The 26,880-nt window shown below is 49.3% G+C and overlaps 1 protein-coding gene across 1 annotated transcript in view; it reads left to right on the top strand.

Annotated features, from left to right (window-relative positions):
* Nucleotides 1-26,880, top strand: part of TMEM132B (transmembrane protein 132B) — a 218,965-nt gene that overhangs the window by 141,238 nt on the left and 50,847 nt on the right. Inside the window, exon 4 of the mRNA XM_077308304.1 lies at nt 14,323-14,509. Within this exon, the coding sequence (XP_077164419.1) occupies nt 14,323-14,509 (187 nt within the window). The remainder of the gene's footprint in view (nt 1-14,322; nt 14,510-26,880) is intronic.

Genomic DNA, 26,880 nt, shown 5'->3' on the forward strand with positions numbered 1-26,880 from the left:
CATAGACTATGATAGAACGATGAGGTAGGAGAAGAGAAGAGTTGGTTTTTATACCCCGCTTTTCACTGCCCAAAAGAGTCTCAAAGCGGCTTCCAATTGCCTTCCCTTCCTCTCCCCACAACAGACACCCCGTGAGGTGGGTGAGGCTGAGAGAGCTCTGATAGAACTGCTCTGTGAGAACAGAAATATCAGGACTGTCACTAGGCTAAGGTCAACCAGCTGGCTGCATGTGGAGGAGCGGGGAATCACCCCTGGCTCGCCAGATTAGAAGCTGCCTCTCTTAACCACAACACCAAGCTGGCTTTGTGAACTGACGTGAAAGATCTCTGTCTGAGACCTTGGAGAGCAGCTGCTGATCTGAGTAGACAATGCTGAACTTGATGGACGTAGAGACTGACTCAGCAGAAGGCAGTTTCGGGTGCCACCCCTTGCTTCTTTCCCCAACCTGGGAGCCTGCACGCAAAGACTCCTGCGCTAAGGGTTAATTTGATGAGTGCCATCTCCTTTAATTAAATCATTGAAATTAAAACATGTAATGAACGTGCCATTAAGCATTCAGGTTATTTTTATTTCATGCATATTTCAGAATCCTTACGGCTGCCGGCTGATGCTAAGGCTGTCACAAATTAGCCCCCCTTTGTGTGGCACATGCTGCAAAATGGGACGGAGCTGTTTCCGGAGGTTAGGGGCTCTGCGCTGGCTAGAAATGGGTAGAGAGTCAAACGCTGGCAGGGGCTCATGGGAATTGTAATCCATGGACATCTGGAGGACCACAGGTTGACTACCCCTGCTCTATAGGTTCTAAGCAGGATCCTTGATTTGGGCTGGATTGCGTTTAGGGTCACCAAGCTCTGTATGGTAACTGGAGAATTACAGCTGGTCTCTCCAGGAGATAATGTCCACCGTGGGCGGCATTAGACCTTCACTGAAGTCACTCCAAAGGCTCCACCCCCTCCCCAAATTCTCCAGGAATTTCCCAACCAACCCTATTTTGGAAGGACTGGGTGAAATCCAATTTGGGGCTTCAGCGTTCGAGGCGTTGTAGCTTTGCATGTGGGGTTTAGTCTACGGTTATCCCAAGCTTTGGAAACGGAACGGCTTGAAGCTGAAAACCCAGCCGATTTCCCCTTGGCGACGCGTCGTGTTATGAAACCAAGAAATGCGTTTGCATCCAAGAGAAGAGCGTTTAAATTTAGAAATGCGAAGGCAGTCCTGGTATGTGTTGGAGTGTGCACGCACGTGTGTGTGTGTGTGAGGGACTGTGCAAACTTGTGGGTCTGTTTGCATTTCTACACGTGGGATTCTCTCGTTGCACTGTCACGTCAAGCAGATCGGCTTGGAAGGAAAACAAAAGTTCTCTGCCAGGAGAGCAAAACACCCAGTCTGGCTTGTGAGCTCCTTTCTTTGCAAAGAAGACCCACAACGTTCCGGTCGCCCTAGCCCCGGTTTCCCCAGCCTTTCCGCTCCTGTGGGTGTCTTTGGAATTTGGACACGGGGTGGTGGGTGCAATCCCAAAATGCCTGCCTTGGGTGGTTGCAGCCACCCACTCACCCACCCAGGAAGCCTGAGTGCCAGGGACAAGAGGACAATCCACTGGGAAAGAAAGAGGGAGAGGATAAAAGCAGCACTGATTATTGTCATCTGTCCAGCTAGTCAGAGTCCTGATGTCCACTTGAGCAGGACCCCCATTTTGCATCCCCTGTTTTCCACAAAATCCTGGCCAAAGCCTTTGTGTGTTTATTGTCCCTCCACTGAAGAAGCAGCTTGATTTTTTCCCCTCGATATCCAAAACTCAGCCTGCGTTCTTACAGCTTCCCTTGGGGAGCTCCCGCAGGCTCCCTCATCTCTGGCACCCCTGAGGGCACACAGAAACAGGCATTCCTTCTTTCCCTCAGGGAGACAACTTTGGTGCTTTAATTTTTCATCTGCCCTTCCTTGAAGACGTTCCGGCTGCTGTGCCTGGGGCAGGGGGAGGGTTTCCCCCGCTTCCTCCTTAGCTCTTGGAACAGCAGATGACTCACCCCAGGACAGCCGGTGCATTTTGTGTGGCTCTGAATGGCAACAACTCCAGTCCAGGCCTGTTTGACTGTGTCTCCCCCCTAACAGCTTCCTTTTTGACAAAAAATGGGTGCAGGAGCTCCCGGGCACTCTGTGGGAAGGCAGAGGGCTTGTAAACTCCCTCCTGGCTTGGAAAGTGCCGAACGGAGAAGCCGGTACTTCTATTTTGGGAGGCAGCATTCGGCATCTCGCCTACCCACGCTGCTGCCTACCACCACCTTCTGTTCTGCCTGTTTGTGTCACCTCCTGGCCTCATGGATGGTCTCTCTGGAGCAGCCTTCCTGAACATTCTCCAGGCTTTGAGAAACCCCAGAGGTGGCGCGATCGTGCAGAATATAGTTGGGAAGCAGAGCTGTGGACACGCCCACCCGGGGCCCCTCCCCTTCCCACCCCGAATGGGCAGGAATTAATTAATTTTGTATATATATTTCATAACTTTGCTAGACATTTATCGGGTGATATAGGGTCAAGTTCATCTACTCCCCCCACCCAAAATGGCCCATGATGAGCCTGGAGGGGGTGGGAAGGGGGGCTTACCAGGAGGAGGAGACAGACCTCGGCTACATCGCAGCTGACATTGTGACATCACTTCTGACGTAGACCAGAAGTGATGTCACCACAAGGGCGATGTTGCGCCCACACTCTAGTATTTGGGCAAAAACTCTATGGTCGAAGCCATTTTTACCAAAGAGGTTTTGCTTCAATAGCAGAGTGCCACCTCAGTGATGATGTCACTTCTGGTACACGCTGGAAGTGACATCAACATATCTCTGGCAAGCAGTGATCCTGACATATTCGGGGGGATTTTTTTTTGCATCCTTTGGCAACTGTATTGTGGCTGCGCCCCCCACCCTTTGTTAAACCCCCAAAGGGTCCCACAGGATCTAAGGAGTTGGGGACCTCTCCTCTTCAGGAAGATTAATTTTGGACCGTTCTTCAGGATCTGGGTTGGTGCCGAATTCCATTTCGGCTCTGTTTGAACAAGAAAGCCCAAGCGTCTCTTTTGCATCTTTTCCGTGATGGAAATGAAACGATGGTTTGCCCTTATGCCACCCCTCCCCCCTCCTAATGAAATCTAAATAGCAAAATTGCTGTTCAAACGGAGGCTTGTTTTCACATCAGTGGAAAATAAACGGTACAGAACAAAATACAAACACAAGAAAACGGGACGGTTGCCAAGAGAGGACGGAGGAAAAGTTGGTTTTTCCCAGCTATGTATGGAAATAAAAAGAAATGGGGGGGGGGGGGTTCATGAAAGGTTTAATAATCAGCCTGGCTTGGAACGAAGTCTAAACTGCTGATAAAAGTTGCAAGCTTTGCGTTGGAAAAAACCCTGGAAGACGAAGAGCTGTTTTTACATACCCCATTTTTCACTACTCAAAGGAGTCCTAAAGCAGCTTAGAAGAAGAGACGGAGTTGGTTCTTATACCCCGCTTTTCACTACCCGAAGGCATCTCCAAGTGCCTTACAACTGCCTACGCTTACACTCCCCAGAACAAACACCAGTAGGTGTGGTTGAGAGAGCTCTGATGGAAACTGCTCTGTGGGAACCTCTCTAACAGGACCGTGACTAGTTCAAGGTCATTCAGCTGATGCCGTGTGGTGGAGCGGGGAATCAAACCCTGATCTCCAAAGCAGTAGCCACCGCTCTTAAACACGACACCAAGCTGGCTCTTATCCAGATGTAGGCTGGGGCAAACCACCTCCGAACCTTGAAAACCCTACTGGGTCACTCTAAGTTAGTTGTGATGGGATGACAAATAAGGGGGGTCTCCATGATGAATGAACATGGAGTTCCCGGCCTAATCCTGGCTCTTCCTTTGCCTCCCAATTCTAAACATCCTGCTGGGAGGCAGGAGCAAAGAGCAAAGAAAGACCAAAGACATGGAAACCAGCATGTGTCGGGGATCTTTACGGTCACCTGTGAACCGAGTCCCGACTTCGCTGGCCTGCCGGCCTTCTAAACCGGACTATGGCCAGGTGCGCCGGACGGAGCCGAAAACCTGCTGCAGGTTGGGCCCGAAATGAAAACGTTGGAAATGAGAAGCACGACCCCCAAGAAGACGGCGACACAGCTGGGCTCTTTTGTATTGCTGACACAGGCCTTCCGCTCTTTCTGCCGAGCGAACGTCATTATGGAAACCAAGACGCCGCTTAGAATTCTGCATTCCGCGAACATTTGGGCTAATCGTTATGGCCGATAACAATGCATCTGTATGCAAACGGGCGAGCGGGGGATTTGCGTGGCGCCTGCCGCTTTGGAAGTTTTCATCAGCAAATGGGCCTATAAAAGGATCGTTTTCGTTTGGAGGGAATGCTAGGGAATCACAGCGTTTACTTATTCGCTTTGCTGATTAGGCCGTTGGCGGACGCATTTGGGCCTTTCCCCTTGGCACTTGGGGCTTCGCTTCTGGGCTGCTCTCGAAAGTAGCCGTATTCTCCAGGGCCTGGAGGTGTAATCCCAGGAGACCCCTAGGTCCCATTTGGAGGCTGGCCTTCCTATCTCCTTGCCAACGTCCTGTCGAAACCCCAAAACTGAAGCAAAAACTACAGTGTGGAAGCATTACCACTGACATTATTGAGAACCTTATTCATGTAGCACAGGATATCCCAACCACGGTACCGGGGCACAATACGGTACTGCAAAGGCCCCTCAGTGGTACTGCGGTGCGGGGGTTTTCAAAATGGTGGCTGTGAAAGAAAAAGGGCATTTAAATTTTTTTTTTCATATAAATTCTATCCCTATTTGGGCAAGTTGACCCAAAACCTCCCCAAGTGGCCACTGATGGGTCTGGAGAGGGTGAGGAGGGGAGGGGCACCACCGTGCTGCCTCTAACTTCAAGGGATGTGGAAGGGGGACGTGGCCGGCTGACATCACTTCCTGACACCGTGGAGCCAGGAGAAACATTTCAGTGGGGAGAGGAAGAGTAGGCGACTGTAAGCCGCTTAGAGACTCCCTCGGGTATTCGAAAGGGGAGTCCACAAAAACAATTCCTTCTCTTCCTCTCGTGTCTGCCTTGAGGACCTTTTTGTCTCGCCCCTCCGAAACTGTTAATGAGAGTACTTGGCGTCTAGTCAAGGGGAAAGCCTTTGCAGGACTAAAAATCTCCAACTGGGAGAGGTGTGCTGCTGGAGAAGCCACGTGCCTTGATTTCCCCATCATCAGGAAAGCCGGTCTCCTCGTCTGCAAGGTAAAATGCCACGGAGGCCACCCTCCAAGGCAGCCCTTCCTTTCCCCAATGGAAGCGATCATTGTACTCTCAAGAGCAGTCATCATCCCAGGACTCCTGGGCCCACCTGGAGGTTGGCAACCCAGATTCCAGATGCAAGGTTCTACCCCGTTCATCACAAACTTCAGCCCTCCGTCGAGCCAACCACAGCCCCGGACTTCTCCCCACCAAGACCCCCAAGAAGATCAGCGGCCTGCCCTGCCAGATGGCGCCGTTTGGCCTTTTCCTCCCTGTTCAAATTCTACCAGCGCTGGCTTGATTCCTCCCCCAAAATACGGATTTCGCAAACCGCCACCGCAGCGTGATAAGACAATAGCTAAATGTCTCCTGATTGCAGTAATTGCATCCATCCCTGTGTCGGAAAGTCTTGTATTGTATTTCTAATGTGCGCTGATAAGTGCATTCACAACATGATTAACGGCCCCGAGACAAGAATGGCTATTATGTTTAACAGAGTGATTAACGAGTGACGGAGCGGCAAACTGTACTCTGGGTAAATTGGCTCCTTTTAAAATTGCCAGCGGACCCTGCGCCCTCCCCCCCTTTAATATATCGTTCTGCGGGACTGTATCGATATGAGCACAATCGGTTGTGAGGCATGGGCCTGGCAGAGCTCAGCTGACGGGAGACACGGCTCGTTCTCCTTCCAGAAACCGCCCTGCCACCATCGAGCCGGCTCTTGTTGTCCTCTTAGTTGTGCCGGGATCCGTACAAAGAGACCAGCCGGATCTTTGCTGGTTGCCAAGAAGTAACCTTTCGCGGAGCGTCCCCCAGATTTCAGAAACACAGGGCTGAAAAAGAAGAGGGAGAGAAAAAGAGCTGCTTTTTTTTTATAACCCACTTTTCACTACCTGAAGGGGTCCCGAAATGGCTAGCAGACACCTTTCCCCTTCCTCTCCCTGCCACAGGTACCCTGGGAAGTAGGTGGGGCTCAGGGAGAGCTCTGAGAGAACTGCCCTACGAAGATAGAGGACTGTGACTGGCCCAAGGTCTCCAGTCCTCAGAGAACTGTGACTGGCCCAAGGTCAGCAGTTTGGCCACAGAAAGGGAGCATTCCCGTTGTGTCTTCAGGAAAAAAAATAAGGTGTATTGTTTCATTTGTTTTGGAAATTATTATTCTTATTGTTGTTATTATTGTTATTATTATTATGGAATATCAAGAGAAACACGTAAAGTGTGACTAGCTCCTAGAAGGATCTCAGAAGGCAAAGAAGCTAAAAGACTTCATTGTAGATTGAACAAAAGAAAATGCCCAAATTTGTTTTCGGTCTAGATTCCCAACCAGGGTTCTGTGGAGCAAATTCTCTTGTGGTTTTGGTGGCTGGGCGGGGATGGAGCCTGCAGGCCTCCCGCCTTAAACCGCCTCCTGTCTCTCCCCTCAGCCCTCCTCAAGAGCGTGGGTGGTGATGTCACTTCCAACAACACGTCATATATGGGCGTGTGGGAGGTGTGGCCAGCTGACATCACTTCCAGGGCACCTTGAAGCCTGAAAAATTATTTCAGGGGTTCCTCCATGGTCTAAAGGTTGGAGAAGGCTGGTCTGGATGTCTGCAGTTTTGATTTGTTTTAAATGCATTTTTTAAAAAATCATATGGGCATGAGTGTGTGTCTGTGTGTCTGGATATATATGATATATATATATATCAGAGAGGACAGAACCCATATTTGGGGGAAATTGTTGTCACACTAACAGTTGTGAGAAGTGTAAAAAGAAATCGATGACCATTTAGAATTTAGCCCAAAGTTTTCACGGCAAACTTTTTTGTTTTGTTTAAGTCTTCCAGTGCAAGTCCTCTTTCAGCGTTGGCTAACCCTGTCCCTCTAACCTCTGTCTGATTGGATTCATTTATGAGATTCTCCCCGCAGAAGCTGAGTTTTGGAGGCTTTACCACAGGCCTCATTTAAGGATAACTCAAGCTAACGTTAAATAAACCACAACACACGTTTGAAATTGTAGTTGGAGCAAAAAATACGGTTTCCCACTAAATGCTTTTCAGAGCGCATTTGTTTTTTTGGGAAACGAGAAGAGGGGACAGCTGGTTTCCAAGAAAGCCGAGCGTAAAAAGTCTGTTTTTAATAGGAACAAATTTAGTTGTCATTTGTTAGGTCTGAGCGGAAGGTGGTACGTGCCTCTTTTTATATTGGCGGTTGTGAATTTCTGGAAGCATTCCCTCCCTGTGGGCATTTTTCAACCTGTGCAGACGTGCTTGTGTAGTTTCCCTGCCACTCTTATGGGCAGCATCCCCCCCCCCTTAAGTTCCCTTGTTCTCTCCTGGGGATTGAATTCCACGGGAGGTTGTCTCCCATGCACCATTTTCTCGCCGACGCCATTGGTTCCGGCAGTCTGCAGGCGGTGGTGTTAACTCCACGGGTTCAGAGGAAGCCAGGACTCTGGAAGTTATATCAGCTCATTATTGTGACCCCAGCATGATGGTACAAGAGGCAAAACCGAACCGAAAATCTCCCCGAAAACAATCACTTATATACATGCACGGATAATAGGATCTTCCTGCCAGTGCATGCTATGGGTCAGTTTCACTTTAAACTGACTGGATCCACCAGTTGGGATCTAGCTGCACACTGGTTTAATTGCAGTGCAGATTTGTGATCTTGCTTTGGACCTCAAACTCGGTCCTCGGTGGATCTGCAGACACAACAGGTGGACAGTTATCTCCTGGCAGCCGGGCAATTTTGGGATCCCCTGGTTATATTACACATGTGCCGTATGATATATTTATTATCATTTATTTATTTATGTGATTTATATCCTGTCACTCCAATACAATGGCTGGTGGTGGATCACAAAGTCCTCATTAAAAACACATTAAAACTCCCATTAAAAGGACCTGAGAATACAATACAGAAAAATCACAGCAAACAAGGCGATAAATAACTCTATCCCCACGCCCAAAAGTCTGATATGCCCACTATCGGGGAGGGAGAGGGAGCCTGGCTGGCAACAAACCAGGTGCTAACACCAGCCCTGGGAAGGGGGGGGGGTGATCTTCCTCACTGCCCTGGTCTCAACCAAAGACCTGGCAGAAGAACTCCATTTTGCAGGCCCTGCAGAACGCAGATAGCTCCTGCAGGGCCTGCAGCTCACCCAGGAGCTCATTCCACCAGGTAGAGGCCAGGCATGCCTCTCTAGGGCCCTGCGGGGGGCATAGGGTGACAAGTGGTCCCTCAGATATGTGGGTCTCAGACTGCATCAATAATAAATAAGAACAAAAAATATCCCACTTGTCCCCAGAATTTCCAGGTATTTCCCAACTTGGGTCTAACTACCCAAGGGCCTTATAACCCATCAAAGCTCCTCCCCTTCGCAAGCCCTGCCCTCCTCAGGCTCCGCCCCAAAATCTGCCGTTTTCCCCCTGCCGTTTTTCCATCCTGGCAATTGAGGGCAAAGGACAGTGAGGGAAAAGAGGAGGGAAACAATCTCAGAAAGCGTCTCACATCGATGGAATAAAAAGGCGGCAAAGAGCATCATAAATACAAACCTCTGGACATGGGGTGGGGGATGTGGGGCTTCATCCATCCGTTCTACTAGTGGGCGGGGATCGAACTTGGAGAGTATCCGACACCCTCCTGATCCCCGTTTCTGAAAGTCGGTTAGTTCTGTGCGTCGTCCCAGAGAAAAAATCTTGCTCAGACCATATCGGAGGCCTCTTTGCTCCCAAGGACCGGGCTATCTGCCGGTGCCAGAAGAAGCAAATAAAAATAACGGAGGGGGTTGTCTCTGTCGTCTCCCGGGTTGTCGTGATAATGTTGACAAAATCAAATAAACCAGGAGTTACGGCAAGTTGTTAGGGGGAGAAAGAGGGGCGAATCAGCACAGCCAGCCCGCCTGGGCGCTTAAGATCTTTTCTCATTATCTGGATTTATTGTTTCCGGGGAGCAGAGGAGAAACCGCCGGCAAAGTGAAAAAGGAGGTGAAAAATGCCCCGACTGGGGGATGTGGAATTTGGAACAAAAATACACAGTTTAGCGTGTGATTTGTGTGTGCGCTGTGCTGTGCTGTGTAGGAAGGCCTGTGTCCATCCGTCATGGATTATTCTATACTAGCTCAAATGCCAGAGATTTGGCATCTTGGTTTGTGGAGCGGGCTTAGCGTGGTTTCATAAAGAAAGCATAGCCTGGGTTTTTAAGACTCTATGGTTTGATTATCGATCTGAAATTAGGCTTTTCTCTACGCGAGGGAGTCTAAAAATAGCTTACAATCACCTTCCGTTCTTCTCCCCGCAACAGGCACCCTGTGAGGTAGGTGGGGCTGAGAGAGCTCCGACAGCTCAGTGAGAACAGCACTATCATGACAGTGACTAGCCCGAAGTCACCCAGCTGGCTGCATGTGGAGGATTGGGGAATCAAACCTGGCTTGCCAGATTGGAAGCCGCTGCTTCCAATGACACCACGCTGGCTGTTGAAGAAACAGCACATTTTTTTTCCCATTTATTTATTGAATTTGTAGACCTTCATTCCTGGGCCAGCCACCTTGCAGCAGTTAACAACATGAATACATTTGAAATACAACAGCCTGAAAACAACATAAAAGCCATCCCACTCTCCACTCACCAGAAATACCACCTCTGCAGCCATATTTCTCAGGGGCGGTGTTTAGAGGAGAGGTCCAAGATCTGCCCTTGCCTTGCCCTCAGTGCTTGGTGGAAGAACTCCATCTTGCAGGCCCTGTGTGTGAGTTCCGTTAGGGCCCTCAGCTCTTCCAGGAGCTCATTCCACCAGGCAGGGGCCAGAACCGAAAACGCCCTGGCCCTGGTTGAGGCAAGGTGCGCTTCACACGGGTCAGGGATCACCAACTTATTGGATCGCCAACACTGGAGGACAGATAATGACATCGCATTCCACCTTCCCAGCTCCATCCCACAAATCTCCAAGGATTTCCCAAGCCTATTAGGCCCACCCTAGGGCATGAACATCTCAGTCCCAAGGTTGGATTACTACCTCTAGGGAAATAGCTGGAGATTCCGGGGGTGGAGCCTGAGGAGGGTGTGGCTTAGGGAGGGGGACGGACTTAAGCAGGGTAGGACGTCCACCCTCTGAAGCAGCCATTTTCTCCTGGTGAATGGATCCCTGTCACTTGGGGCTCAGTTGTAATGACCACCATCTGGAGGTGCCAACCCAAGACCATTGTGAGGGGTTGCCAGCCCCGGTCACCTCCTCGTTTTCCCTGGAATCGCTTGACATTCAGCACACGGCTCAAAGTCATGTCAAAAGCTAAAAGCCCTGCGGAAAATTGCCGGAAAGGTGGGGGGAAAGTGCAGATACAACAGAAAATAGGATTATGTAGCGGGGCTTTGTTCAGGGGGCCGACTCACTTAAGGCTGCGGGGAAGCAATAAAGCTAAGTGGGCCTTTTTTTATTATTTTTCCCCCCTTCTCTGGAAAGAAATATGTCTAATGAATGTCTCATGTCTGAAACACTGGGCTGGATTCATCAAAGTGAGTCAGTAATTACCAAATTGAGAGAATCATGAATCGCTTTTCTAAATTTGAAAAGCACATCAAGAATAGATCAGGAGCCGGCAAAATTAATAGTTACGGACTCATTTCCATAGAAATGGACTTATTAGCAAGCATGCCAGCTGCCTAAAATTACAAGGTCTTTTCCTTTGGCTTGCGGGAAATAATTGTGCGCATGTGTGTGTAAGGGTGCGCGTGTTAAAATCCAAGTGTCACCCCCCCCCTCTCCGCCACACATTGAAATTTGAGTTTTGCTACATTTGCACAAGGCAGGCAATGGGCAGATCTGGATTGGTCGACTTAAAAAAATAATGACGTGCACAGATGAAAATGCTGAAAAGGAGTTCTTCGTACGGCCTCTTGAAGTGCCTTCTTTGTTGAGAAGCAGATGGAGTTTTACAACATGCTCCCTGAGATTTTGCCATAGGTCCTGGCTCCTGCGACAGGCAATTCGTCACCAGCTCCACCTCCTCTGGGGGCCATTTTGTGGTTGTACCCACTGCCTTGTGTCAGGATTCCAAAGGTGACAGCAGGGACAAAGAAAATGGTGACCCCTGCTTTAGACTCCACCTTCCAGGGCAGCCATTTTCTCCATGGTATCTAGAAAAAGAAGAGTTGGTTCGTATGTGCCGCTTTCCTCTGCCTGAAGGAGTCTCAAAGCGGCTTACATTCACCTTCCCTTTCCTCTCCCCACAACAGACACCCTGTGAGGGAGGTGAGGCTGAGAGAGCCCTGAGATTACTGAAGAAGAAGAAGAAGAGTTGGTTCTTATATGCTGCTTTTCTCTACCTGAAGGAGTCTCAAAGCGGCTTACATTCACCTTCCCTTTCCTCTCCCCACAACAGACACCCTGTGAGGGAAGTTAGGCTGAGAGAGCCCTGATATTACAGAAGAAGAAGAAGAGTTGGTTCTTATATGCTGCTTTTCTCTACCTGAAGGAGGCTCAAAGCAGCTTACATTCACCTTCCTTTTCCTCTCCCCACAACTGACACTCTGTGAGGTGGGTGAGGCTGAGATATTCCTGCTCGGTCAGAACAGTTTTATCAGTGCTGTGACTAGCCCAAGGTCACCCAGCTGGCTGCATGTGGGGGAGCGCAGAATCGAACCCGGCATGCCAGATTAGAAGTCCGCACTCCTAACCACTACACCAAACCGGCTCTCTAGTCACCTGGAGATCAGTTGTAATTCTGAGGCAACTCTATAGAGCAGCCTTTTTCAACATTTTGGCCCTGGAGGAGCCCTTGAAATAATTTTCCAGGCTTCCAGGATCCCCAGAAGTGACGTGAGCTGGCCACACCCCCATAAGTTACATGGCTCTGGAAGTGACATCACCACCTGCGCTAATGGGCAGGTTTGAGGAGGGCTGAGGAGACACAGGATACGGGTTAAGGTAGGAGTAGGGGTGCAGGCTCTGCCCCCTCCCACGTGCGGAAACCACAAGAGAATTTACACTCGGGAGGGGGAGCAATGGAAGCACCCAGATCCCTAGCTTGTGGTTGAGTCCATTAAGACAGGAGGAGAATGGCCGCGGACTCCCTCTGGAGCACCCACAGGCCCCTGGGAGTCCGTGGACCCCTGGTTGGGAATCCCTGCTGTAGAACAACCCTATATAACTGGGATCTCCCAGTTGACAACATCATAAATAAAGTCCCGGGCTTTCTGTCCTTTTCTTGCTGCCCCTTCCAGCCCAGTTCCCATTGGCTCTTTCCTCCCGCCTCTCTGGCCCATCTAGACGGGATCCTGTCTTCCACATTCCATACCACGTTGGTTGAGATGGAGTCCTTGCAGTTTAATTGCTTAGCATTCGGTCTGTTCCTGCCTACTCCAAGAAGCAGAAGAAAGGCTGAGAGGATCGTTCAGCTTCTCTTGGCTTTCCTGGAGGCCTCCTTTGAGCACCAGGATTTGGCCAAGTTCCCAAATGAGCCTGCAATGGCCGTGCCTTCACCCAGCAGTTAATAACCTTCTAAGGCAGAGAAGGAAGTACCTGTCAGTCTTCATACTGTCGGAAAGGCACGGGTCACGGGGTGAGCGTTAGAACAAAGGCTCCTGGGAAAGCGAGAGGGCCACGGAGTGCGCGAGAAAGAAATTCGCTTTGGAAAGTTTTTGCGCCGGTTCATTACCGCCGCGACCTGGGAAAAGACGAGGACCAAAGGTCCCCGATTGATCGGCATCTCCTCTGTGGGGGATTTGGTGCCCCAGATTCAGGTGCACAAGGTCTAAATTATCTGTTTGCAAGATGGAGGAAGAAAATGGAGCATCTCGTCTTGTGTGTGTGTGTGTGTGAATTGTCATGAGTTGTTGTTCAGGAGTCAGGTGACGGGGAGAGCATTTCAATGACCAGGAGACTCACTTTGCGAGCAAGTTCTCTGGTGGGAATGGAGATTCTGAAACAGAAAAGATTAGGAGGAGTATAAAGGCAAGCCTTGGTTTTGAAATGCCAGCACAACTTGTGGTGTGTGAAAAGGGCTGCAGAGGGAACGGAAGAAACACTCGGTCAACCCTGGACACGATAAGTCTGATGTACAGCCACAGATGTACAGCCTTAACCTTCTCTGCCCCTTTGGACACACAACTTAACTCAGATGGTGGTGGCCTCTAAGCTGGAGAACTGGGTTTGACTCCCCCATTCCTCCACATGCCAACAGCTGACCTTGGCTTAGTCATGGTCCGGTGAGAACTGCTGATAGAGCAGTTCTGTCAGAGCTCTCTCAGCCCCACCTACCTCAAAAGGCTAACTTCCCAACCACCTACAGAAACAGCTTTAAAGGATTCATGGAAGATCAGACTATTAAGGGCTACTAGCCGTGGTAGATTCAGAAGTGTTGGTCTGAACGTAAAGCATCAGAACCAAGTTTGAGCCCAGAGCCACCTTGAAGACCCACCAAGTTCAATTCTGGGCAAAAGTATCAGATAAGTATCTGAAGAACTGTGCCTGCACATGAAAGCTTAAACCTAGAATGAAACATGCTTGGTCTTCAATGTGCCCTTGGAATCCAACTTTTTATATTATTATTATTATTATTATTATTATTATTATTATTATTATTATTATTATTATTATTAAATTTGTTGCCCACCACTCACAAGCAGGCTTGTGGCAGGTCACAGGTGTCCAGTTAAAACTCCCACTAGAAACCCATTAAAATGGACAAGAAATACTGATACACAAACCGACAACCCAGCAACGTGTAGCAACATGTCGCTAGTTGTAGCTAGACACCGGGGGGGCCCGTCGATCTTCCCCCACTGCCCCAGCCTCAACCGTAGACCTGGCGGAAGAGCTCCGTTTTGCAGGCCCTGCGGAACACTGAAGAGTGTTCCGGAACAAAAAGCGTTTTGTCGGCCACATGTCCCTGCGTGGCAAAATCTCCCCTGTTCTTTGCAGCTGGAATTTGGGTTTCACAAACTCCCTGTCGATGGGGGTCGAGTCTGGGCTTCACGTGACATCTGGATCAAGTCAGGCGGACCGGTCTTCTTCTCCACGACGGGCCTGGACTCCGCCGCAAGAACTCCAAGGGCCTCGTTTCCAGTAATTTTAATGCTGCTATTTTTCCTTTCAGCACCAACGCCTCCTCCTATGAGATCTTCCAACTGGACTTCGAGATCGACAACAGCAGCAGCCTGGTGGGAGCCCAGCAGGTCTCCTGGGAGGTGGGCTACTCGCAGGATGAGGCCCCGAGCGAACGGCTGGTCACGGAGATCTTCGTCAGCCGGTCATCTTTCACCGGAATCGTTCCACTGGCCATGGTAAGGAGAGAGGCGTCATCTCCTGCTTTTAGCAGTGAGTCTCTTCAGATTAATCGGCACATAACTTAATTTTCTTTATTGTCCGTTCCCCTAAGTAGGAGGGTTGGGTGGGTGGGAGAGGGGAAGAAGTAGTTTGTGGAAAGTATTTTGACGTTGAAAATATACCTTGGGAGGAATCTCATTCAGAGCCTGTCAAGTTCGCTTCCCTTTTGGGCAGTGTCTGGTTCGTGCCTTCCTGGTGTAGTCACATGTCTGGTGCTACCCAATGAGAGATTCTACCGCAAACCGATGCCATCTTTTATTGCTTTGAGCAGGGGTAGTCAACCCATGGTCCTCCAGATGTTCATGGACTACAATTCCCACGAGCCCCTGCCAGCAAACGCTGGCAGGGGCTCATGGGAATTATAGTCCATGAACATCTGGAGGACCACGGGTTGACTACCCCTGGCTTTGAGGATGCCACGTAGGGAAACAAACACACACAGAGAGGTTTTATTTATTTTATTTATTTATTATTTGGATTTCTGTAACCGCCGCTCTCAGTGAACTGGCTCGCGACGGTTTACTGGTACGTAAACTACAGATCCAGTCCACAATGCAACCATGTCAACGGTATAAAACAATCCACCCCCATTAAAACACAACTGGAAAAGTCTACAGTGTTACAGGTGGCCGTAATAATTAACAACCAAACTCATTCCCCGCACAGGGAACCATTGGGCCGGTCTAAAATCAGGCAGATCTCAAAAAACGGAGATGATGTCAGAAGGGGTTGATCACCTCACAGCTCAGGCACATACTACTGGCCCAGAACCCCTAAAGGGAGGGGGGACCCGATCTTAGTCTCAGGACGACCCCCTGGCCTCAACCAAACAGCTGGTGGAAGAGCTCCATCTTGCAGGCCCTATGGAACTCGGAGAGCTCAGTCAGGGTCCACAGCTCTCCTGGGAGCTCATTCTACCCGGCAGGCGCTGTAAATAAGCAGGGGTACAAATTCTGCCGTTGCCTTTAAGTATTATTCGACGCTGCCAGATACCTGCCCCCAAAGCAGGGAGCACGTTTCACATTGGCCTTAATTTGAGTTCGAGGAAGCCAGAGATCGCTCAGTTAATTTGCATCCCTGGCGAAAAACGCTTTACGTGCACAAAAGGCATTTCGTTAAGGTTTTATTTACCTGCCGCGGAGTAACAGCTCCTTGGAAACCATTTGAGTCTATTGTGTAAATCTTTTCTCTGTTTGGGGATTATGGGCCACGTGCCTGGATAATCACTCTTTTGGAACTGTCACTTTCTATGGCACGAACGGGGGCTCCTCGGTATCCACTCCGGAGTGACACGTTGCAATTACCGGATGCTGGAAACAACCTTCCTAAACCGAAACAACCCGAGCCGTTGGGGGTGGGGGGAAACTCCTCCCCGAATCTGTGCTCGTATGTGTTAGTTTTGAAATCACAAGACTTGCGGGGTTTTCATTGAACAATACAAAAAGAACTCGTTTCAAAGTTACCGGCAGGGACGCAGCGGGGGCTATTTTTGACTTGCAAAAGAAATTCTGTTTATGTAGTCAGCGCTTGGCAAAAACATGGCACCAGAAGATCTTGCCTGCCACTAAGGCAGGTCCTTTACTGCTTTGTTGTGTGTGCAGGCTCCGTAGTCACGGGTGTTATACCCCTGACTACCAAATGCTTTGCCCTGAGACAATGTGGCCTTTCCACCGCAGCTGGGGAGGGAGAGGCCAAGATGGGTGTGTTTGCACCTCAGAGTGAAGTACAGAGCCACTTCTAGGTTTGTCAGCTCCAGGTTGGAGATTTGGGCCAGCACCTGGGTTGTTAGGGTTTCCGGGTCCCACCCGGGTTGTGAGAACCCAAAATGGCATAAGGAGGAGCCCCTGGACCTGTTTGCATTGTTATAGTTCCCTATGGTACAGTTATTAATGTTAATATTATGGTGGTAGTGATCTATACGTTATGGAAAAACTAAGTTTCTTGCATTGTTCTACATTCTATGTAAATAAATATAAATATAAATATAAAACTGAAGGTCGTTCCAAGGTGCCATGCTGCATTTCCTTAAACCAGACAGTAACCCTTTCAATCCACAAAAAGAGACCTTTGACAAATCTCACATGGGTTAGTAAAGTGCTATCAAGTTGCATCAGCACTACAGCAACGTGGAAACATTTTCAAAGTCTTCCTCTGCATATCCACGGTGGTCTTCCTTGGTGGTCTCCCATCCAAATCCTAATTATGTTTGATCTGATAAGATTGGGCTAGCCTGGGTCATTCTGAACAGGGCCTATAGTTCTTAGGGCCTATTCTTTTATTTAGTTTGTGATTCGTGGAACCAGGTGGGCATGACATTCTGTCAGAGCAACTTCTGCTTCCCCCAGGGAGCTCTCCAAGGTCCTGAAGTCATGGAATCTAACCTGTTGCTTTGCCATTTGATCACGACTCTCTGCTGCCAATTTCTGCTCTCTAGAGCTGCCTATGAATGGGTGAATCATTTTGGATAAGCTAAAAAGTACCCAAATCGATATTGATTCAGACACTTTTCGGCCAAATCCGTTCTGAAGTGCCCTTTCCCATTAGTATAAACAGCCCAATCAGCCCTGTCTGAATTGCATTTCTAATGGTGGGGATAAAAGAGATTCTCTGTTCTCATCTGCTCTCCCCCCCAGCATTGGAAACAATGAAAGACATATGGGGGTACCCTCTTTGGGTGCTGCTAGAATTGGACCCCCTGATTCAATCTTTTTGAAACTTGGTGGTCCTTTTTTAGGAGAGGCTCCCAGAGCCCTGCTTCAAATTTGGTGCTTCTACCTCAACCTCTCACCTCCCAAGACCACAGAATAGACAAAAAGGGGAAATTTCCCATTGACTTTAATGGTGCCATTGGTTATAATAGCATCGAATCTATTTGAAATCAGCCAAATCCAAACCAATGAAGGGTAATTTGGGTTTAGCCTGTATTGATTGAGGCCAAATCTGAATTGGACTATAGAGGAGACCTGGGCTTCGAGCCAACAGCCCCCCCACCCCCCAAAAGATGAATTTGCTCTTCGGGGTGGGGGTGCAGCCCTTTCTCCTGCTTTATGTTTTGACGGCTGTTTGTATCTCTCAGCTTCGGTTTTAATGGTTCTGGAGACACGATTTTCAAGCTGCCCGCTTTGAAAACGGTTAGCCATCCGGTTGGCCCCAATGAAAGAAAAGCAGGGTATAAATTTTGCAAAGGAAAGAATTCTATCGTCTCCAGAAGAAGCTGACAGCCCTGGATCAGTGCTTTTCGTTGACCAACAGCGCCCCTGCCTAGTTTCCATTTCTTCGTCTTCATCTTCCCAGTGGCCTTCTCTTCGCCTTTCTTCAGCTGCCAGGGAGAAATTAAATATCCACCCCCCCATACTGGTGGTCCCTCGCTCTAAATCCCTCGATGCCTCATTAATTCTGATTTCAGAAAATATGTTATGTTTTTTCAGGAGGGGAGTGGGGAAATGGGATATCGGCCCTCCATCGATGCAGCCCTCCAGTACTGGCTCAGCAAATCTCCACGTGGTCTCTTCGGCACGGTTCCCTCAGCTCTCTGCCCTCCTCGAACGGCTGGCCTTCGGTGAAGGGCCGTCGGGAAAGGCAGAAGAGGCCAAGAGCAGCATCTTGTGTGTTTGTCTTGCCTGCTTCATGTTGGACCTCCTGGGGAGGCTGTGCTCTGGCTGTGGGCTGCCAAAGGTGGAAGAAAAGGCCAGCCTGGCTTGCCGGTGTTATCGGATGGATACTGGTCAGTAGGTTTACCGTTTTCCTGCCTGTGGGCCACAGTTAGTTAGCGGATAGCCCAGGCCAGGCCGATCCCCTCAGATCTTGGAAGCTAAGCAGGGATGTCCCTACCTAGGATTTGGATGGGAGGCCTCTAAGGCAGGGATCCTCAACCTGTGGTCCTCCAGATGTTCATGGACTACAATTCCCATGAGCCCCTGCCAGCGTTTGCTGGCAGGGGCTCATGGGAATTGTAGTCCATGAACATCTGGAGGACCACAGGTTGACTACTCCTGCTCTAAGGCATTGGCTGGTATTTCCTCCGAGGAGCACTAGGGGTCATGGCACAGAGGCAGGCCATGGCAAACTATTGCAGGCAGCCACTTGGGTTGCCATCTCTGGGTTGGAAAATACCTGGGGGCTTTGGGGGTGGAGCCAGGAGTGAGCAGGATTTGGGGCAGGGAGGGACCTCGTAGGAGTATAATGCTGCAGTGCCCCCCCTCCAAAACAGCTGTTTTCTCTGGGGGAGCTGATCTCTGTCACTTGGAGGTAAGTTATAATTCCAGGGGGTCCCCAGGTCCCCCCTGCAGGCCGGCCTTCCTCGCCCCCCCTCGATTTCCTGCAGGTTGTCAGGCTGTGTCCAGCAGCCCTTGAAGAGGCAACCGAAAATGTTTGTTTCCTTCGCGCCCTCTAAAGGGGATGTGCTCGAAGCTGCTGCCTGTATGAATCTCTTGTTCATCCCTGAATCGCCCCGTTTGATGCTCGCTGGCAGATGTCTCTGACTAAATCTGCTTCTCTTCAGCCCCCCCCCTCCCACTTCCACCTCCTTTTTGAAGAGGGTGGGGGAAACCTACGGATCGTTCAACACACTGACAGTTGTTACAAGACCTATTTGTGTATCTCGCAAGCCCTCCCGCATGTTCAAATAAATAAATAGAGCTGCGACTGTGAGGCCTCCCGAGGCAGCCTTCTTAATAAAGATGTAAATTGAAGGAGAATTAATAGTTTTCCTTCTGTTGGCTCCTGTATTAAACGCGCCGTTTTCAGAGGCATGCTAAAAAGAGAGGCAGAAACAGCCCCAACGGCCGTCTGCATGGAATGACAGAGTTGCCTGGGAGTTCTGCCTGAGGGAAGGAGGGGAAAGGAGGGATGGGGAAGCCAAAGATGAGTGGGTTTTCTACCCTGCTTTTCGCTACCCAAAGGGATCTCCAGGTGACTTACAATCGCCTTCCCTTCCTTTCCCCACCACAGACATCCTGTGAAGTAGGTGGGGTTGAGAGAGCTCTGTGAGAACTGTGACTGGCCCAAGGTCACCCAGCAGGCCTCATGTGTCTCAAAGTGGATTGACAATCACCTGTCCTTCCTCTCCCGACAACAGACGCTCTGTGAGGTAGGTGAGGCCGAGAGAGCTCTGGAAGAAATGTGACTGGTAGGTGAGGCTGAGAGAGCTCTGGAAGAAATGTGACTGGTAGGTGAGGCTGAGAGAGCTCTGGAAGAAATGTGACACCCCAAAGCCTCCAGAAGGTTTCTTTTGGAAGAAGAGTAGGGAATCAAACCCAGTTCTCCAGATTACAGTCTGCTGCTCTTAACCATAGCAGAAGAAGAAAAGTTGGTTTTTATACCCTGCTTTTCACTACCTGATGAAGTCTCAAAGTGGCTTACAATCACATTCCCTTCCTTTCCATACATTGTGAGCCCAGGTCCTGTTTGTGAGGACTACTCGAAGGAAGAGCCTTGCCAGGAGCTCCCATCTAGACCTGAATCTCCACTGGATGAGAGCTTTGCCCAGCCAGTTGTTCAACAGGCAGAGAGCTCTGACCAGCAGAATGCGCTGGACCTGCAGATAAACCAGGGCTTAGACTGCAAAGTTTTTGCAGAAGCTCCTTTCCCTGTCCAGCCTCCAGCTGCAGCTTCCTGCCTTGTTAACTCACCTGATTCACCTGAGTGAATTAAGCAATGCCGTCTACCTGCTCAAGACAGCTGTAGCCTAAAAGCCACCGTGCCAGGTTAGCAAGACAGAATTCACAGAGTTAGGGCGGAGAGGCTGCTGACAACCTATATTAATTTGGGGCTAGGAGGCCATGGAAATGGGTTCCCCTGGATGAAATACCTGCTTTGGAAGTTGGTTTTCATGACATTATACTCTGCTGGAGTCCCTCTCCTCACCAAACCCAACCCTCCTCCAAATTTCCAGAAATTTCCCAACCTAGAATTGCTAACACTAGAACTGCCATAAAGTCGGGAGCAATTTGACAGGGCTTAATGCACCAATGTTTCAGACTTGCTGCGTAGTGTTTTGACACTTTGTAGCTTACTTTCTTTTGTGCCCTGCTTTTCACCATCTGGAGCGGCTTACAATTGCCCACCCTTCCTCTCCTCACAGCCTTTGAGGTAGGTGAGAGTGAGAAAGCTCTGAGAGAACTGAGGCAAGGTCACCCAGCTGGCTTCATGTGGAGGAGCGGGGGATCAAGCCCGGTCCTCCAGATTAGACGCCACCTCTCGTAACCACAACACCACGCTTATTACCTTTGGGTTTTGTGCGGTGTGGTTGCTAGTTTCTTATCTCTCTGAACTGCGATAAATTACATCCGCGTCTCTCGGAAGGAAAGCCGATACTTTTCACCACAAAGGAACCGGCTCTCCGGCAGCCAGGCTACGCAAGCCTTTAAAGGAATATGCGTGCAAGGGAAGATGAGACATCTGCGAACAATGGCGGTCGGTCGGGAGCGTGCATGCCTCGATGCCGCACAAATGCATCCATGCACACACCCCACAGGTTCATTGACTGATGCCTCGAGCGATCCTTCCTCCGGTTTCTATTCACGATCAACCCGCACAAAAGATTTTGAATTCCGAGTGGCACTCTCCACGGGGGAAGTGCGAACCTGGCTCCATCACAAGCTCCTGGGCTCGAAAATTGGGCTTATTATCTGCACATTTAATTATCTTCCCCGAGATGCAGAGAGGCGAGTCCTTTAGCTAAGTAATAATCCATAATCCACCCAACGGCTTGCGTGCAGGTTAACGCGAGCAGAGAGGAAGTATTTTCTAAAGTGTTTCTGACATCTCGCATTCCCCCCACCACCACCTCGCATGGTCATTTTATTAAGCTCAATGAAAATGAATCGCCTTTCCGTCTTTGGACCGTTCGCCGCACATGTTAATTCGCACGCCAGATGTTGCAAGAATCAATTATTAGGGGCATTTTTGCTGCCAAGAGAAAGCACAAAAAAAGAAAAGAAAAAAAAGCAAATTCCTCGGGAGTGACATTTTCATCTGGAGGCACGGACGGCATGCCAGAAATGTACTGAAACAGCCGGCCGCAGGGAGGCCTTGCTGTCCAAACCTCCGCTACCAATGAATTCCGGCCAGGGGACCACACCGTCAGTTGAAAAACATCCTATTTACTTTCTTGGTGTTGTCATGGATTGGGTCCTGTTGGATCCTAGAGTTGACAGCTCTTGGTTGGGGGAACCTTGGGGATTCGTGGGGTGCAGTGTGGGGACGGTGGGGTTTGGGGAAGGGGAGGAGCATCTGCAGGGCATAAGGCCATCAAGTCAACCTTCCAAAAGAACCACTTCCTCCAGGAGGGGCAGAGCTCTATTGACTTGAGACCAGTTGTAATACAGGGGAGGGAACGCTGCTTGGGAGAGTGGACTTCATAGCATTACACTCCATTGAGGTCCCTCCCTGCCCCCAATACCCTGGTTCGATCCCCGGCATCTCCAGTTAAAAAGACCAGAGAATAGTTGAGCTGCTTGCCAGCCTGAGTCGACAGATGGACCAAAGGTCTGATTCGGTACGAGGCAGCTTTGTGTGTCTCAGAGCTTGCAGTGACCCAAAGGAGTCTCTGGCAAATTTATATCAGTGACCTGAGGAATGTCCAGTGGGGATCCAGCCTAGAATCAGGTAAGAAAAATGTGGCTGCCAGCAACGGAATATGCACAAACATTACCATGACTCGTTACAGTGCGAAGCGTTTTCTCAACGGGGGGTAGCGATGGTTACACCATGCAAAGTGATCCCTCAGTGGGGGCAGTATTCCTCCGTGTGTGACCTGTAGGCGATCAATACCAAGAGGAACTCGATGTCGTCTCCTTGCAATCATTCCATCGACTGTAGTGACAGTCCCTCCTCCCTGGTATTTAGGATCTTTGTATGTCTTATTTTGTAGTTGGCAAATCAATTCCCAGCAATTTAGGCTGTAAGGACAGGCAAAGGAAGGGGGCAAGGCAAAAAAAGAAGAGCCTTCAAGATGCACATCCTTACAGTGTTTTAAAAACCAACATCGCAAGTCCATTATTGTTGAGTTTTGGGGAAAGCGCTTCAAAGAGGCACCGTTAGAGCTTCGTAAAATGAAAGCATGAATCATTCGAGAATGGGAGAAATGGCTTCATTACCATATAATTGCCAAACAAGATGTATTCTGGACAGATTAGTGAGTTGTCAGAGTCTGCAGTGCGCATGGAACGCTACAATGCGTTACCAGCAGGAAAAATGGGATTTCCCCCCCTTTTTTTTGTTTCAGGAAAGGGGGGGGGGTGGCAGCGTAGCATCTAAGAGAGGAAGGATTTATCGTTGCTGGAAGGCTAAAGAATAGGCTGGTCAGCTCAGGTCCATGTGCACAACTCAGATGCTCCCGTAGTCTTTTAACTCCCCTTTACACAATCCTAAATACACAATCCTATAACAACTGTAGGAAAATCACATCTGGAAGAATTTCTTCTGGAATGTCAGAGCCTGGGCACAAGGAATGGTTCAAATACCTTCCAGAAGATCGATCAATATCAGTCTGCTAACTGCATGGATTGGTGATTGGTGGAAATGTCACTTCCTTTGTGCAGAGGAAGTGATGTCATTTTGTTGCTAGTGATTTGGGAAACATGTTATTGGGGCAAAAAATCTATGGGGCAAAAAATCTAGGCCTCTCATTGGTCTAGGGCAGGGATTATCAACCTGTGGTCCTCCAGATGTCAATGGTCTACAATTCCCATGAGCCCCTGCCAGCAAACACCAGTAGGGGCTCATGGGAATTGTAGTCCATGAACATCTGGAGGACCACAGGTTGACTACCTCTGGTCTAGGGGGTAATTGGCCATACCAGGTTGTCAGGAGGTACCTGGAGGTGCCCAGGAGGTACCAGGCCATCCCAGTTTGCTTGCTCTCATCCCAGTCTACCTCACAGGGTTGGTTGTGACGATCTCAAAGAAGAGAGAGGAACTATTTTCACCATCCTGAACTCCTTGGTGAAAGGGAAGAATAAAACTGAGCTAGATCTGCATAATTGCGTGACGTGAGAAGAAGAGCTAGGTTTTTTGTACCCCACCTTTTACTATCTGAAAGAGTCTCAAAGCAGCTTCCAATCGCCTTCCCTTCCTCTCCCCACAACTGACTCCCTGTGAGGGAGGGGAGGCTGGGAGAGCTCTGAGAAAATTGGGATTGGCCTGAAGTCACCCAGCTGCCTGCCTGTGAAGGAGGAGCAGGGAATCAAACCTGTTTCAAACTCGAGAAGATTTGTGCATTACGCGCACATTGGGCAATAAGGGAAAGATACTCCGGACATTTAATCTGTGCCTGGGGACATCCTGTTTTCCCCCTCAAAAAGTAATCTTCCCATTGACTAATGGCCGACTAATGGTGTGAATCACGAGAGCCACGTAGGGCCCTATAGACTCCAAAAACGCTTCTTGTTGGGAAAAACGAGAGATTGAATAACGGCATTCCCCCATTGCCTGAAGGCTAATGTGCTGACAGGCCAACCCAGGACAAATTACCTTTAAAAGAGGCCTCATTCCATAACTCATGCTTGTAAGGCCTGTAGGGGAGGAATATGCCGAACCCATCGCTTATCTCAGACCTGGACAGGAAAATCCGACTGTATTGGTTTATCGATAGGCTTCTTCAGCAGCCAGCCTCTGTAGGAAGCATCAATACACTGCTATAAAAAGCTACAAAAACTGGAATTGTCACTGATTTTGGCATGCGTGATATGTTTTGTCAGTGAAACTTTGTTTTTGTAGCTTTTTATGGTCAGTTAGATTTACGCTGGCTCCAAATGTGATACCAGAAGGTAATTGGTTTGGTTGGCTGATCTATGTCACTTATCTTAGATGTGCTTAATTCAATACCAATCCCGGCCGCTGAGGAAGTCTATCGAAAAACCGATTCAAACTTTCTATCGAAAAACCAAATCCACCAATGTGGGTTTTGGCTGCTGTTTTGAAGAAACAATTCCTCTTACCCTGGCTGACTTGGGAGCCTGAACCCTGGGGTTTGTCTCCTGGTTTGAGCATCCATTGAGTGGTTGTCTGTTGCTTTTTAATTTCCAGGTGACAGCTGGAGATCTGGGGTTTTAACTGATCTCTAGGCGACAGGGACCAGTTCCTCCGATGAAAATGACTGCTTTGGGGGGCGGATTCTGTGAACTTCCTCGCCACTCCAAACTCCGCCCTCCCTAGACTCCACCCACCAATTTTCCAGATATTCCCCAATCCAGAGCTGGCAACCCTGGCTATTATATAGCACTGACCACGTGCCAGCCCTTTGCAGAATACCAGGAAGGAGGTAGGCTTCTGTTGTGAGGAATGTACCTCCTAGGCTTTGACTCACAAACCCAGTCAAAATGCAACGCTATTGAAAGTCACAGTGCAAGGCGGCACAGGAAAAGACATCAGGCAGCAGGATGTAGAAAAAGCAAGGTTCCAGGAGGACCTTAAAGGCTAGCAAATTTTGTAGCAGGGGAGGAGCTTTTGTGAGCCACCACTTACTTCTTCAGAGACAACTAGAATGGGGAGTCCATCTGTCGTCCTGGCTTGGAGAATGGCATGATTCCAGATGCCGAAGGACAATAGCAGGCCTAGGTAATAGCCAGGAATTAGGTGCCATACGCAGAGGGGCAGAAGGCATGGAGAATTCAGCACTGGTAGCGAGACGGCAAACCTAGATCTCGATTCAGTCCCGGAGGACACATGGCCTTGGGCTTCGTTATCCATTGCAATTCAGCAGTCCTCTCCTTGCAGTCTCTCCTTGGAATCTCCTTTTGAAATTCTTTTGCAAGAGAACTGCTGCTTTGAGCTCAGCAACTAAAGGTCCTGGAAGGTACAAACGTCCCTGCACTTAGACTGTAGGATGGTTATTTTGTCCCACTGCAGTTGTTTATTGGAGGTCTTGGTTAGCTAGTTGTCTAGCGTTGCGTCCAATGTTTTGAAACCCTATTTTAAAAACTCCTGTGATGCATTTTTTGGGGTAGCTGTAGGAATAACCAGAAACTCCATTTCTGAAGCGACGTCAGGTGATGCCATGGCCCAGGCTGCAGGGGGGGGGGGGGTCGTGTGGCTCTCAAACACCACCTTTGAGTCTCTGGCATTTGCACACCTCCTGGAGCATTGTCCCTCACCCTCTCTTCATATTTATGCTCCTTTGGCGGGGGCAGGGAAGGATTTTTGCGGGAGAGGGTAACCTTGTCAAGCAGAACTTGCAATCATTGGGTGGGGGAAAAATCAAACAGGATGGCGCTTGGAGTGTTTTTCTAAGAGCAAGAAAACATGACGCCCCTGGAGAGGCTCTCTCGATGCTATTAATATTTATCAAGAGCTCGAGAAATCAGCCACTGTGCAGCCATCAAGGATTCCGGGGGCAGAAGTGTGTTGCCTGCTCAACAAAGGAGGCTTTTTAATCCACATCTTGTTAGGCCTGCTTGGGTCACCCATCCTGTCTTTTGGCTGAATGTGTGCAGGAGAGATGGACGTGTGTGTGTGTGTGTGTGTGTGGGTGGGTAGACAGACATCAGATATATGGATGGATGGGTAGATAGGTAGATGGATGGATGGATAGGTAGGTAAGTAGGTGGGTAGACAGACAGCAAATATATGGATGGATGGATGGATGGATGGATGGATGGATGGATGGATGGATGGATGGATGGATGGGTAGATAGGTAGATGGATGGATGGATGAATGATGAATTGATAGAAAGGTAAGTAGGTGGGTAGACAGAAAGACAGCAAATATATGGATGGATGGATGGATGGATGGATGGATGGATGGATGGATGGATGGATGGATGGATGGGTAGATAGGTAGATGGATGGATGGATGGATGATGAATTGATAGAAAGGTAAGTAGGTGGGTAGACAGACAAACAGCAAATATATGGATGGATGGACAGATGGATGGGTAGGTAGATGGTTGGATGGGTAGAAGAGCCTTGCTGGACGAGATCAGTGGTCTGTTTGGTCCAGCATTTTGTTCTGCAAAATGTTACTATAGAGTAACTATAGAGGGCCACCTCCTGGCACTTATTTTCAGAGGTTGACTGCCTCTGAACGTGGAGGTTCCCTTTGGTCATCACAACTAGGAGCTGTGACAGTGAGACAAACAGATATAGATGCATGCGTCACAGGTTATGGGTTGATGGATTGGTCCACCAAATATCTGTAGCCCAGTGTCCTCTTCGACATTGTTCTTTATCCAAAACAAGGTGACGATAACATGGGTCCCATGAAACGGCCTGATGCTGAATAAGATCATTGTTTCATCAAGGCCAACATTGCCTACTCAGGCCGGCAGCAGGTCTCCAGGGCCTCAGGCAGAAGTCCGTTTCATCCCCTACAACCTGGTCCTTTCAAT

Source organism: Paroedura picta, chromosome 13 (genome assembly GCF_049243985.1).
Source record: "Paroedura picta isolate Pp20150507F chromosome 13, Ppicta_v3.0, whole genome shotgun sequence".
Lineage (NCBI taxonomy): Eukaryota > Metazoa > Chordata > Lepidosauria > Squamata > Gekkonidae > Paroedura > Paroedura picta.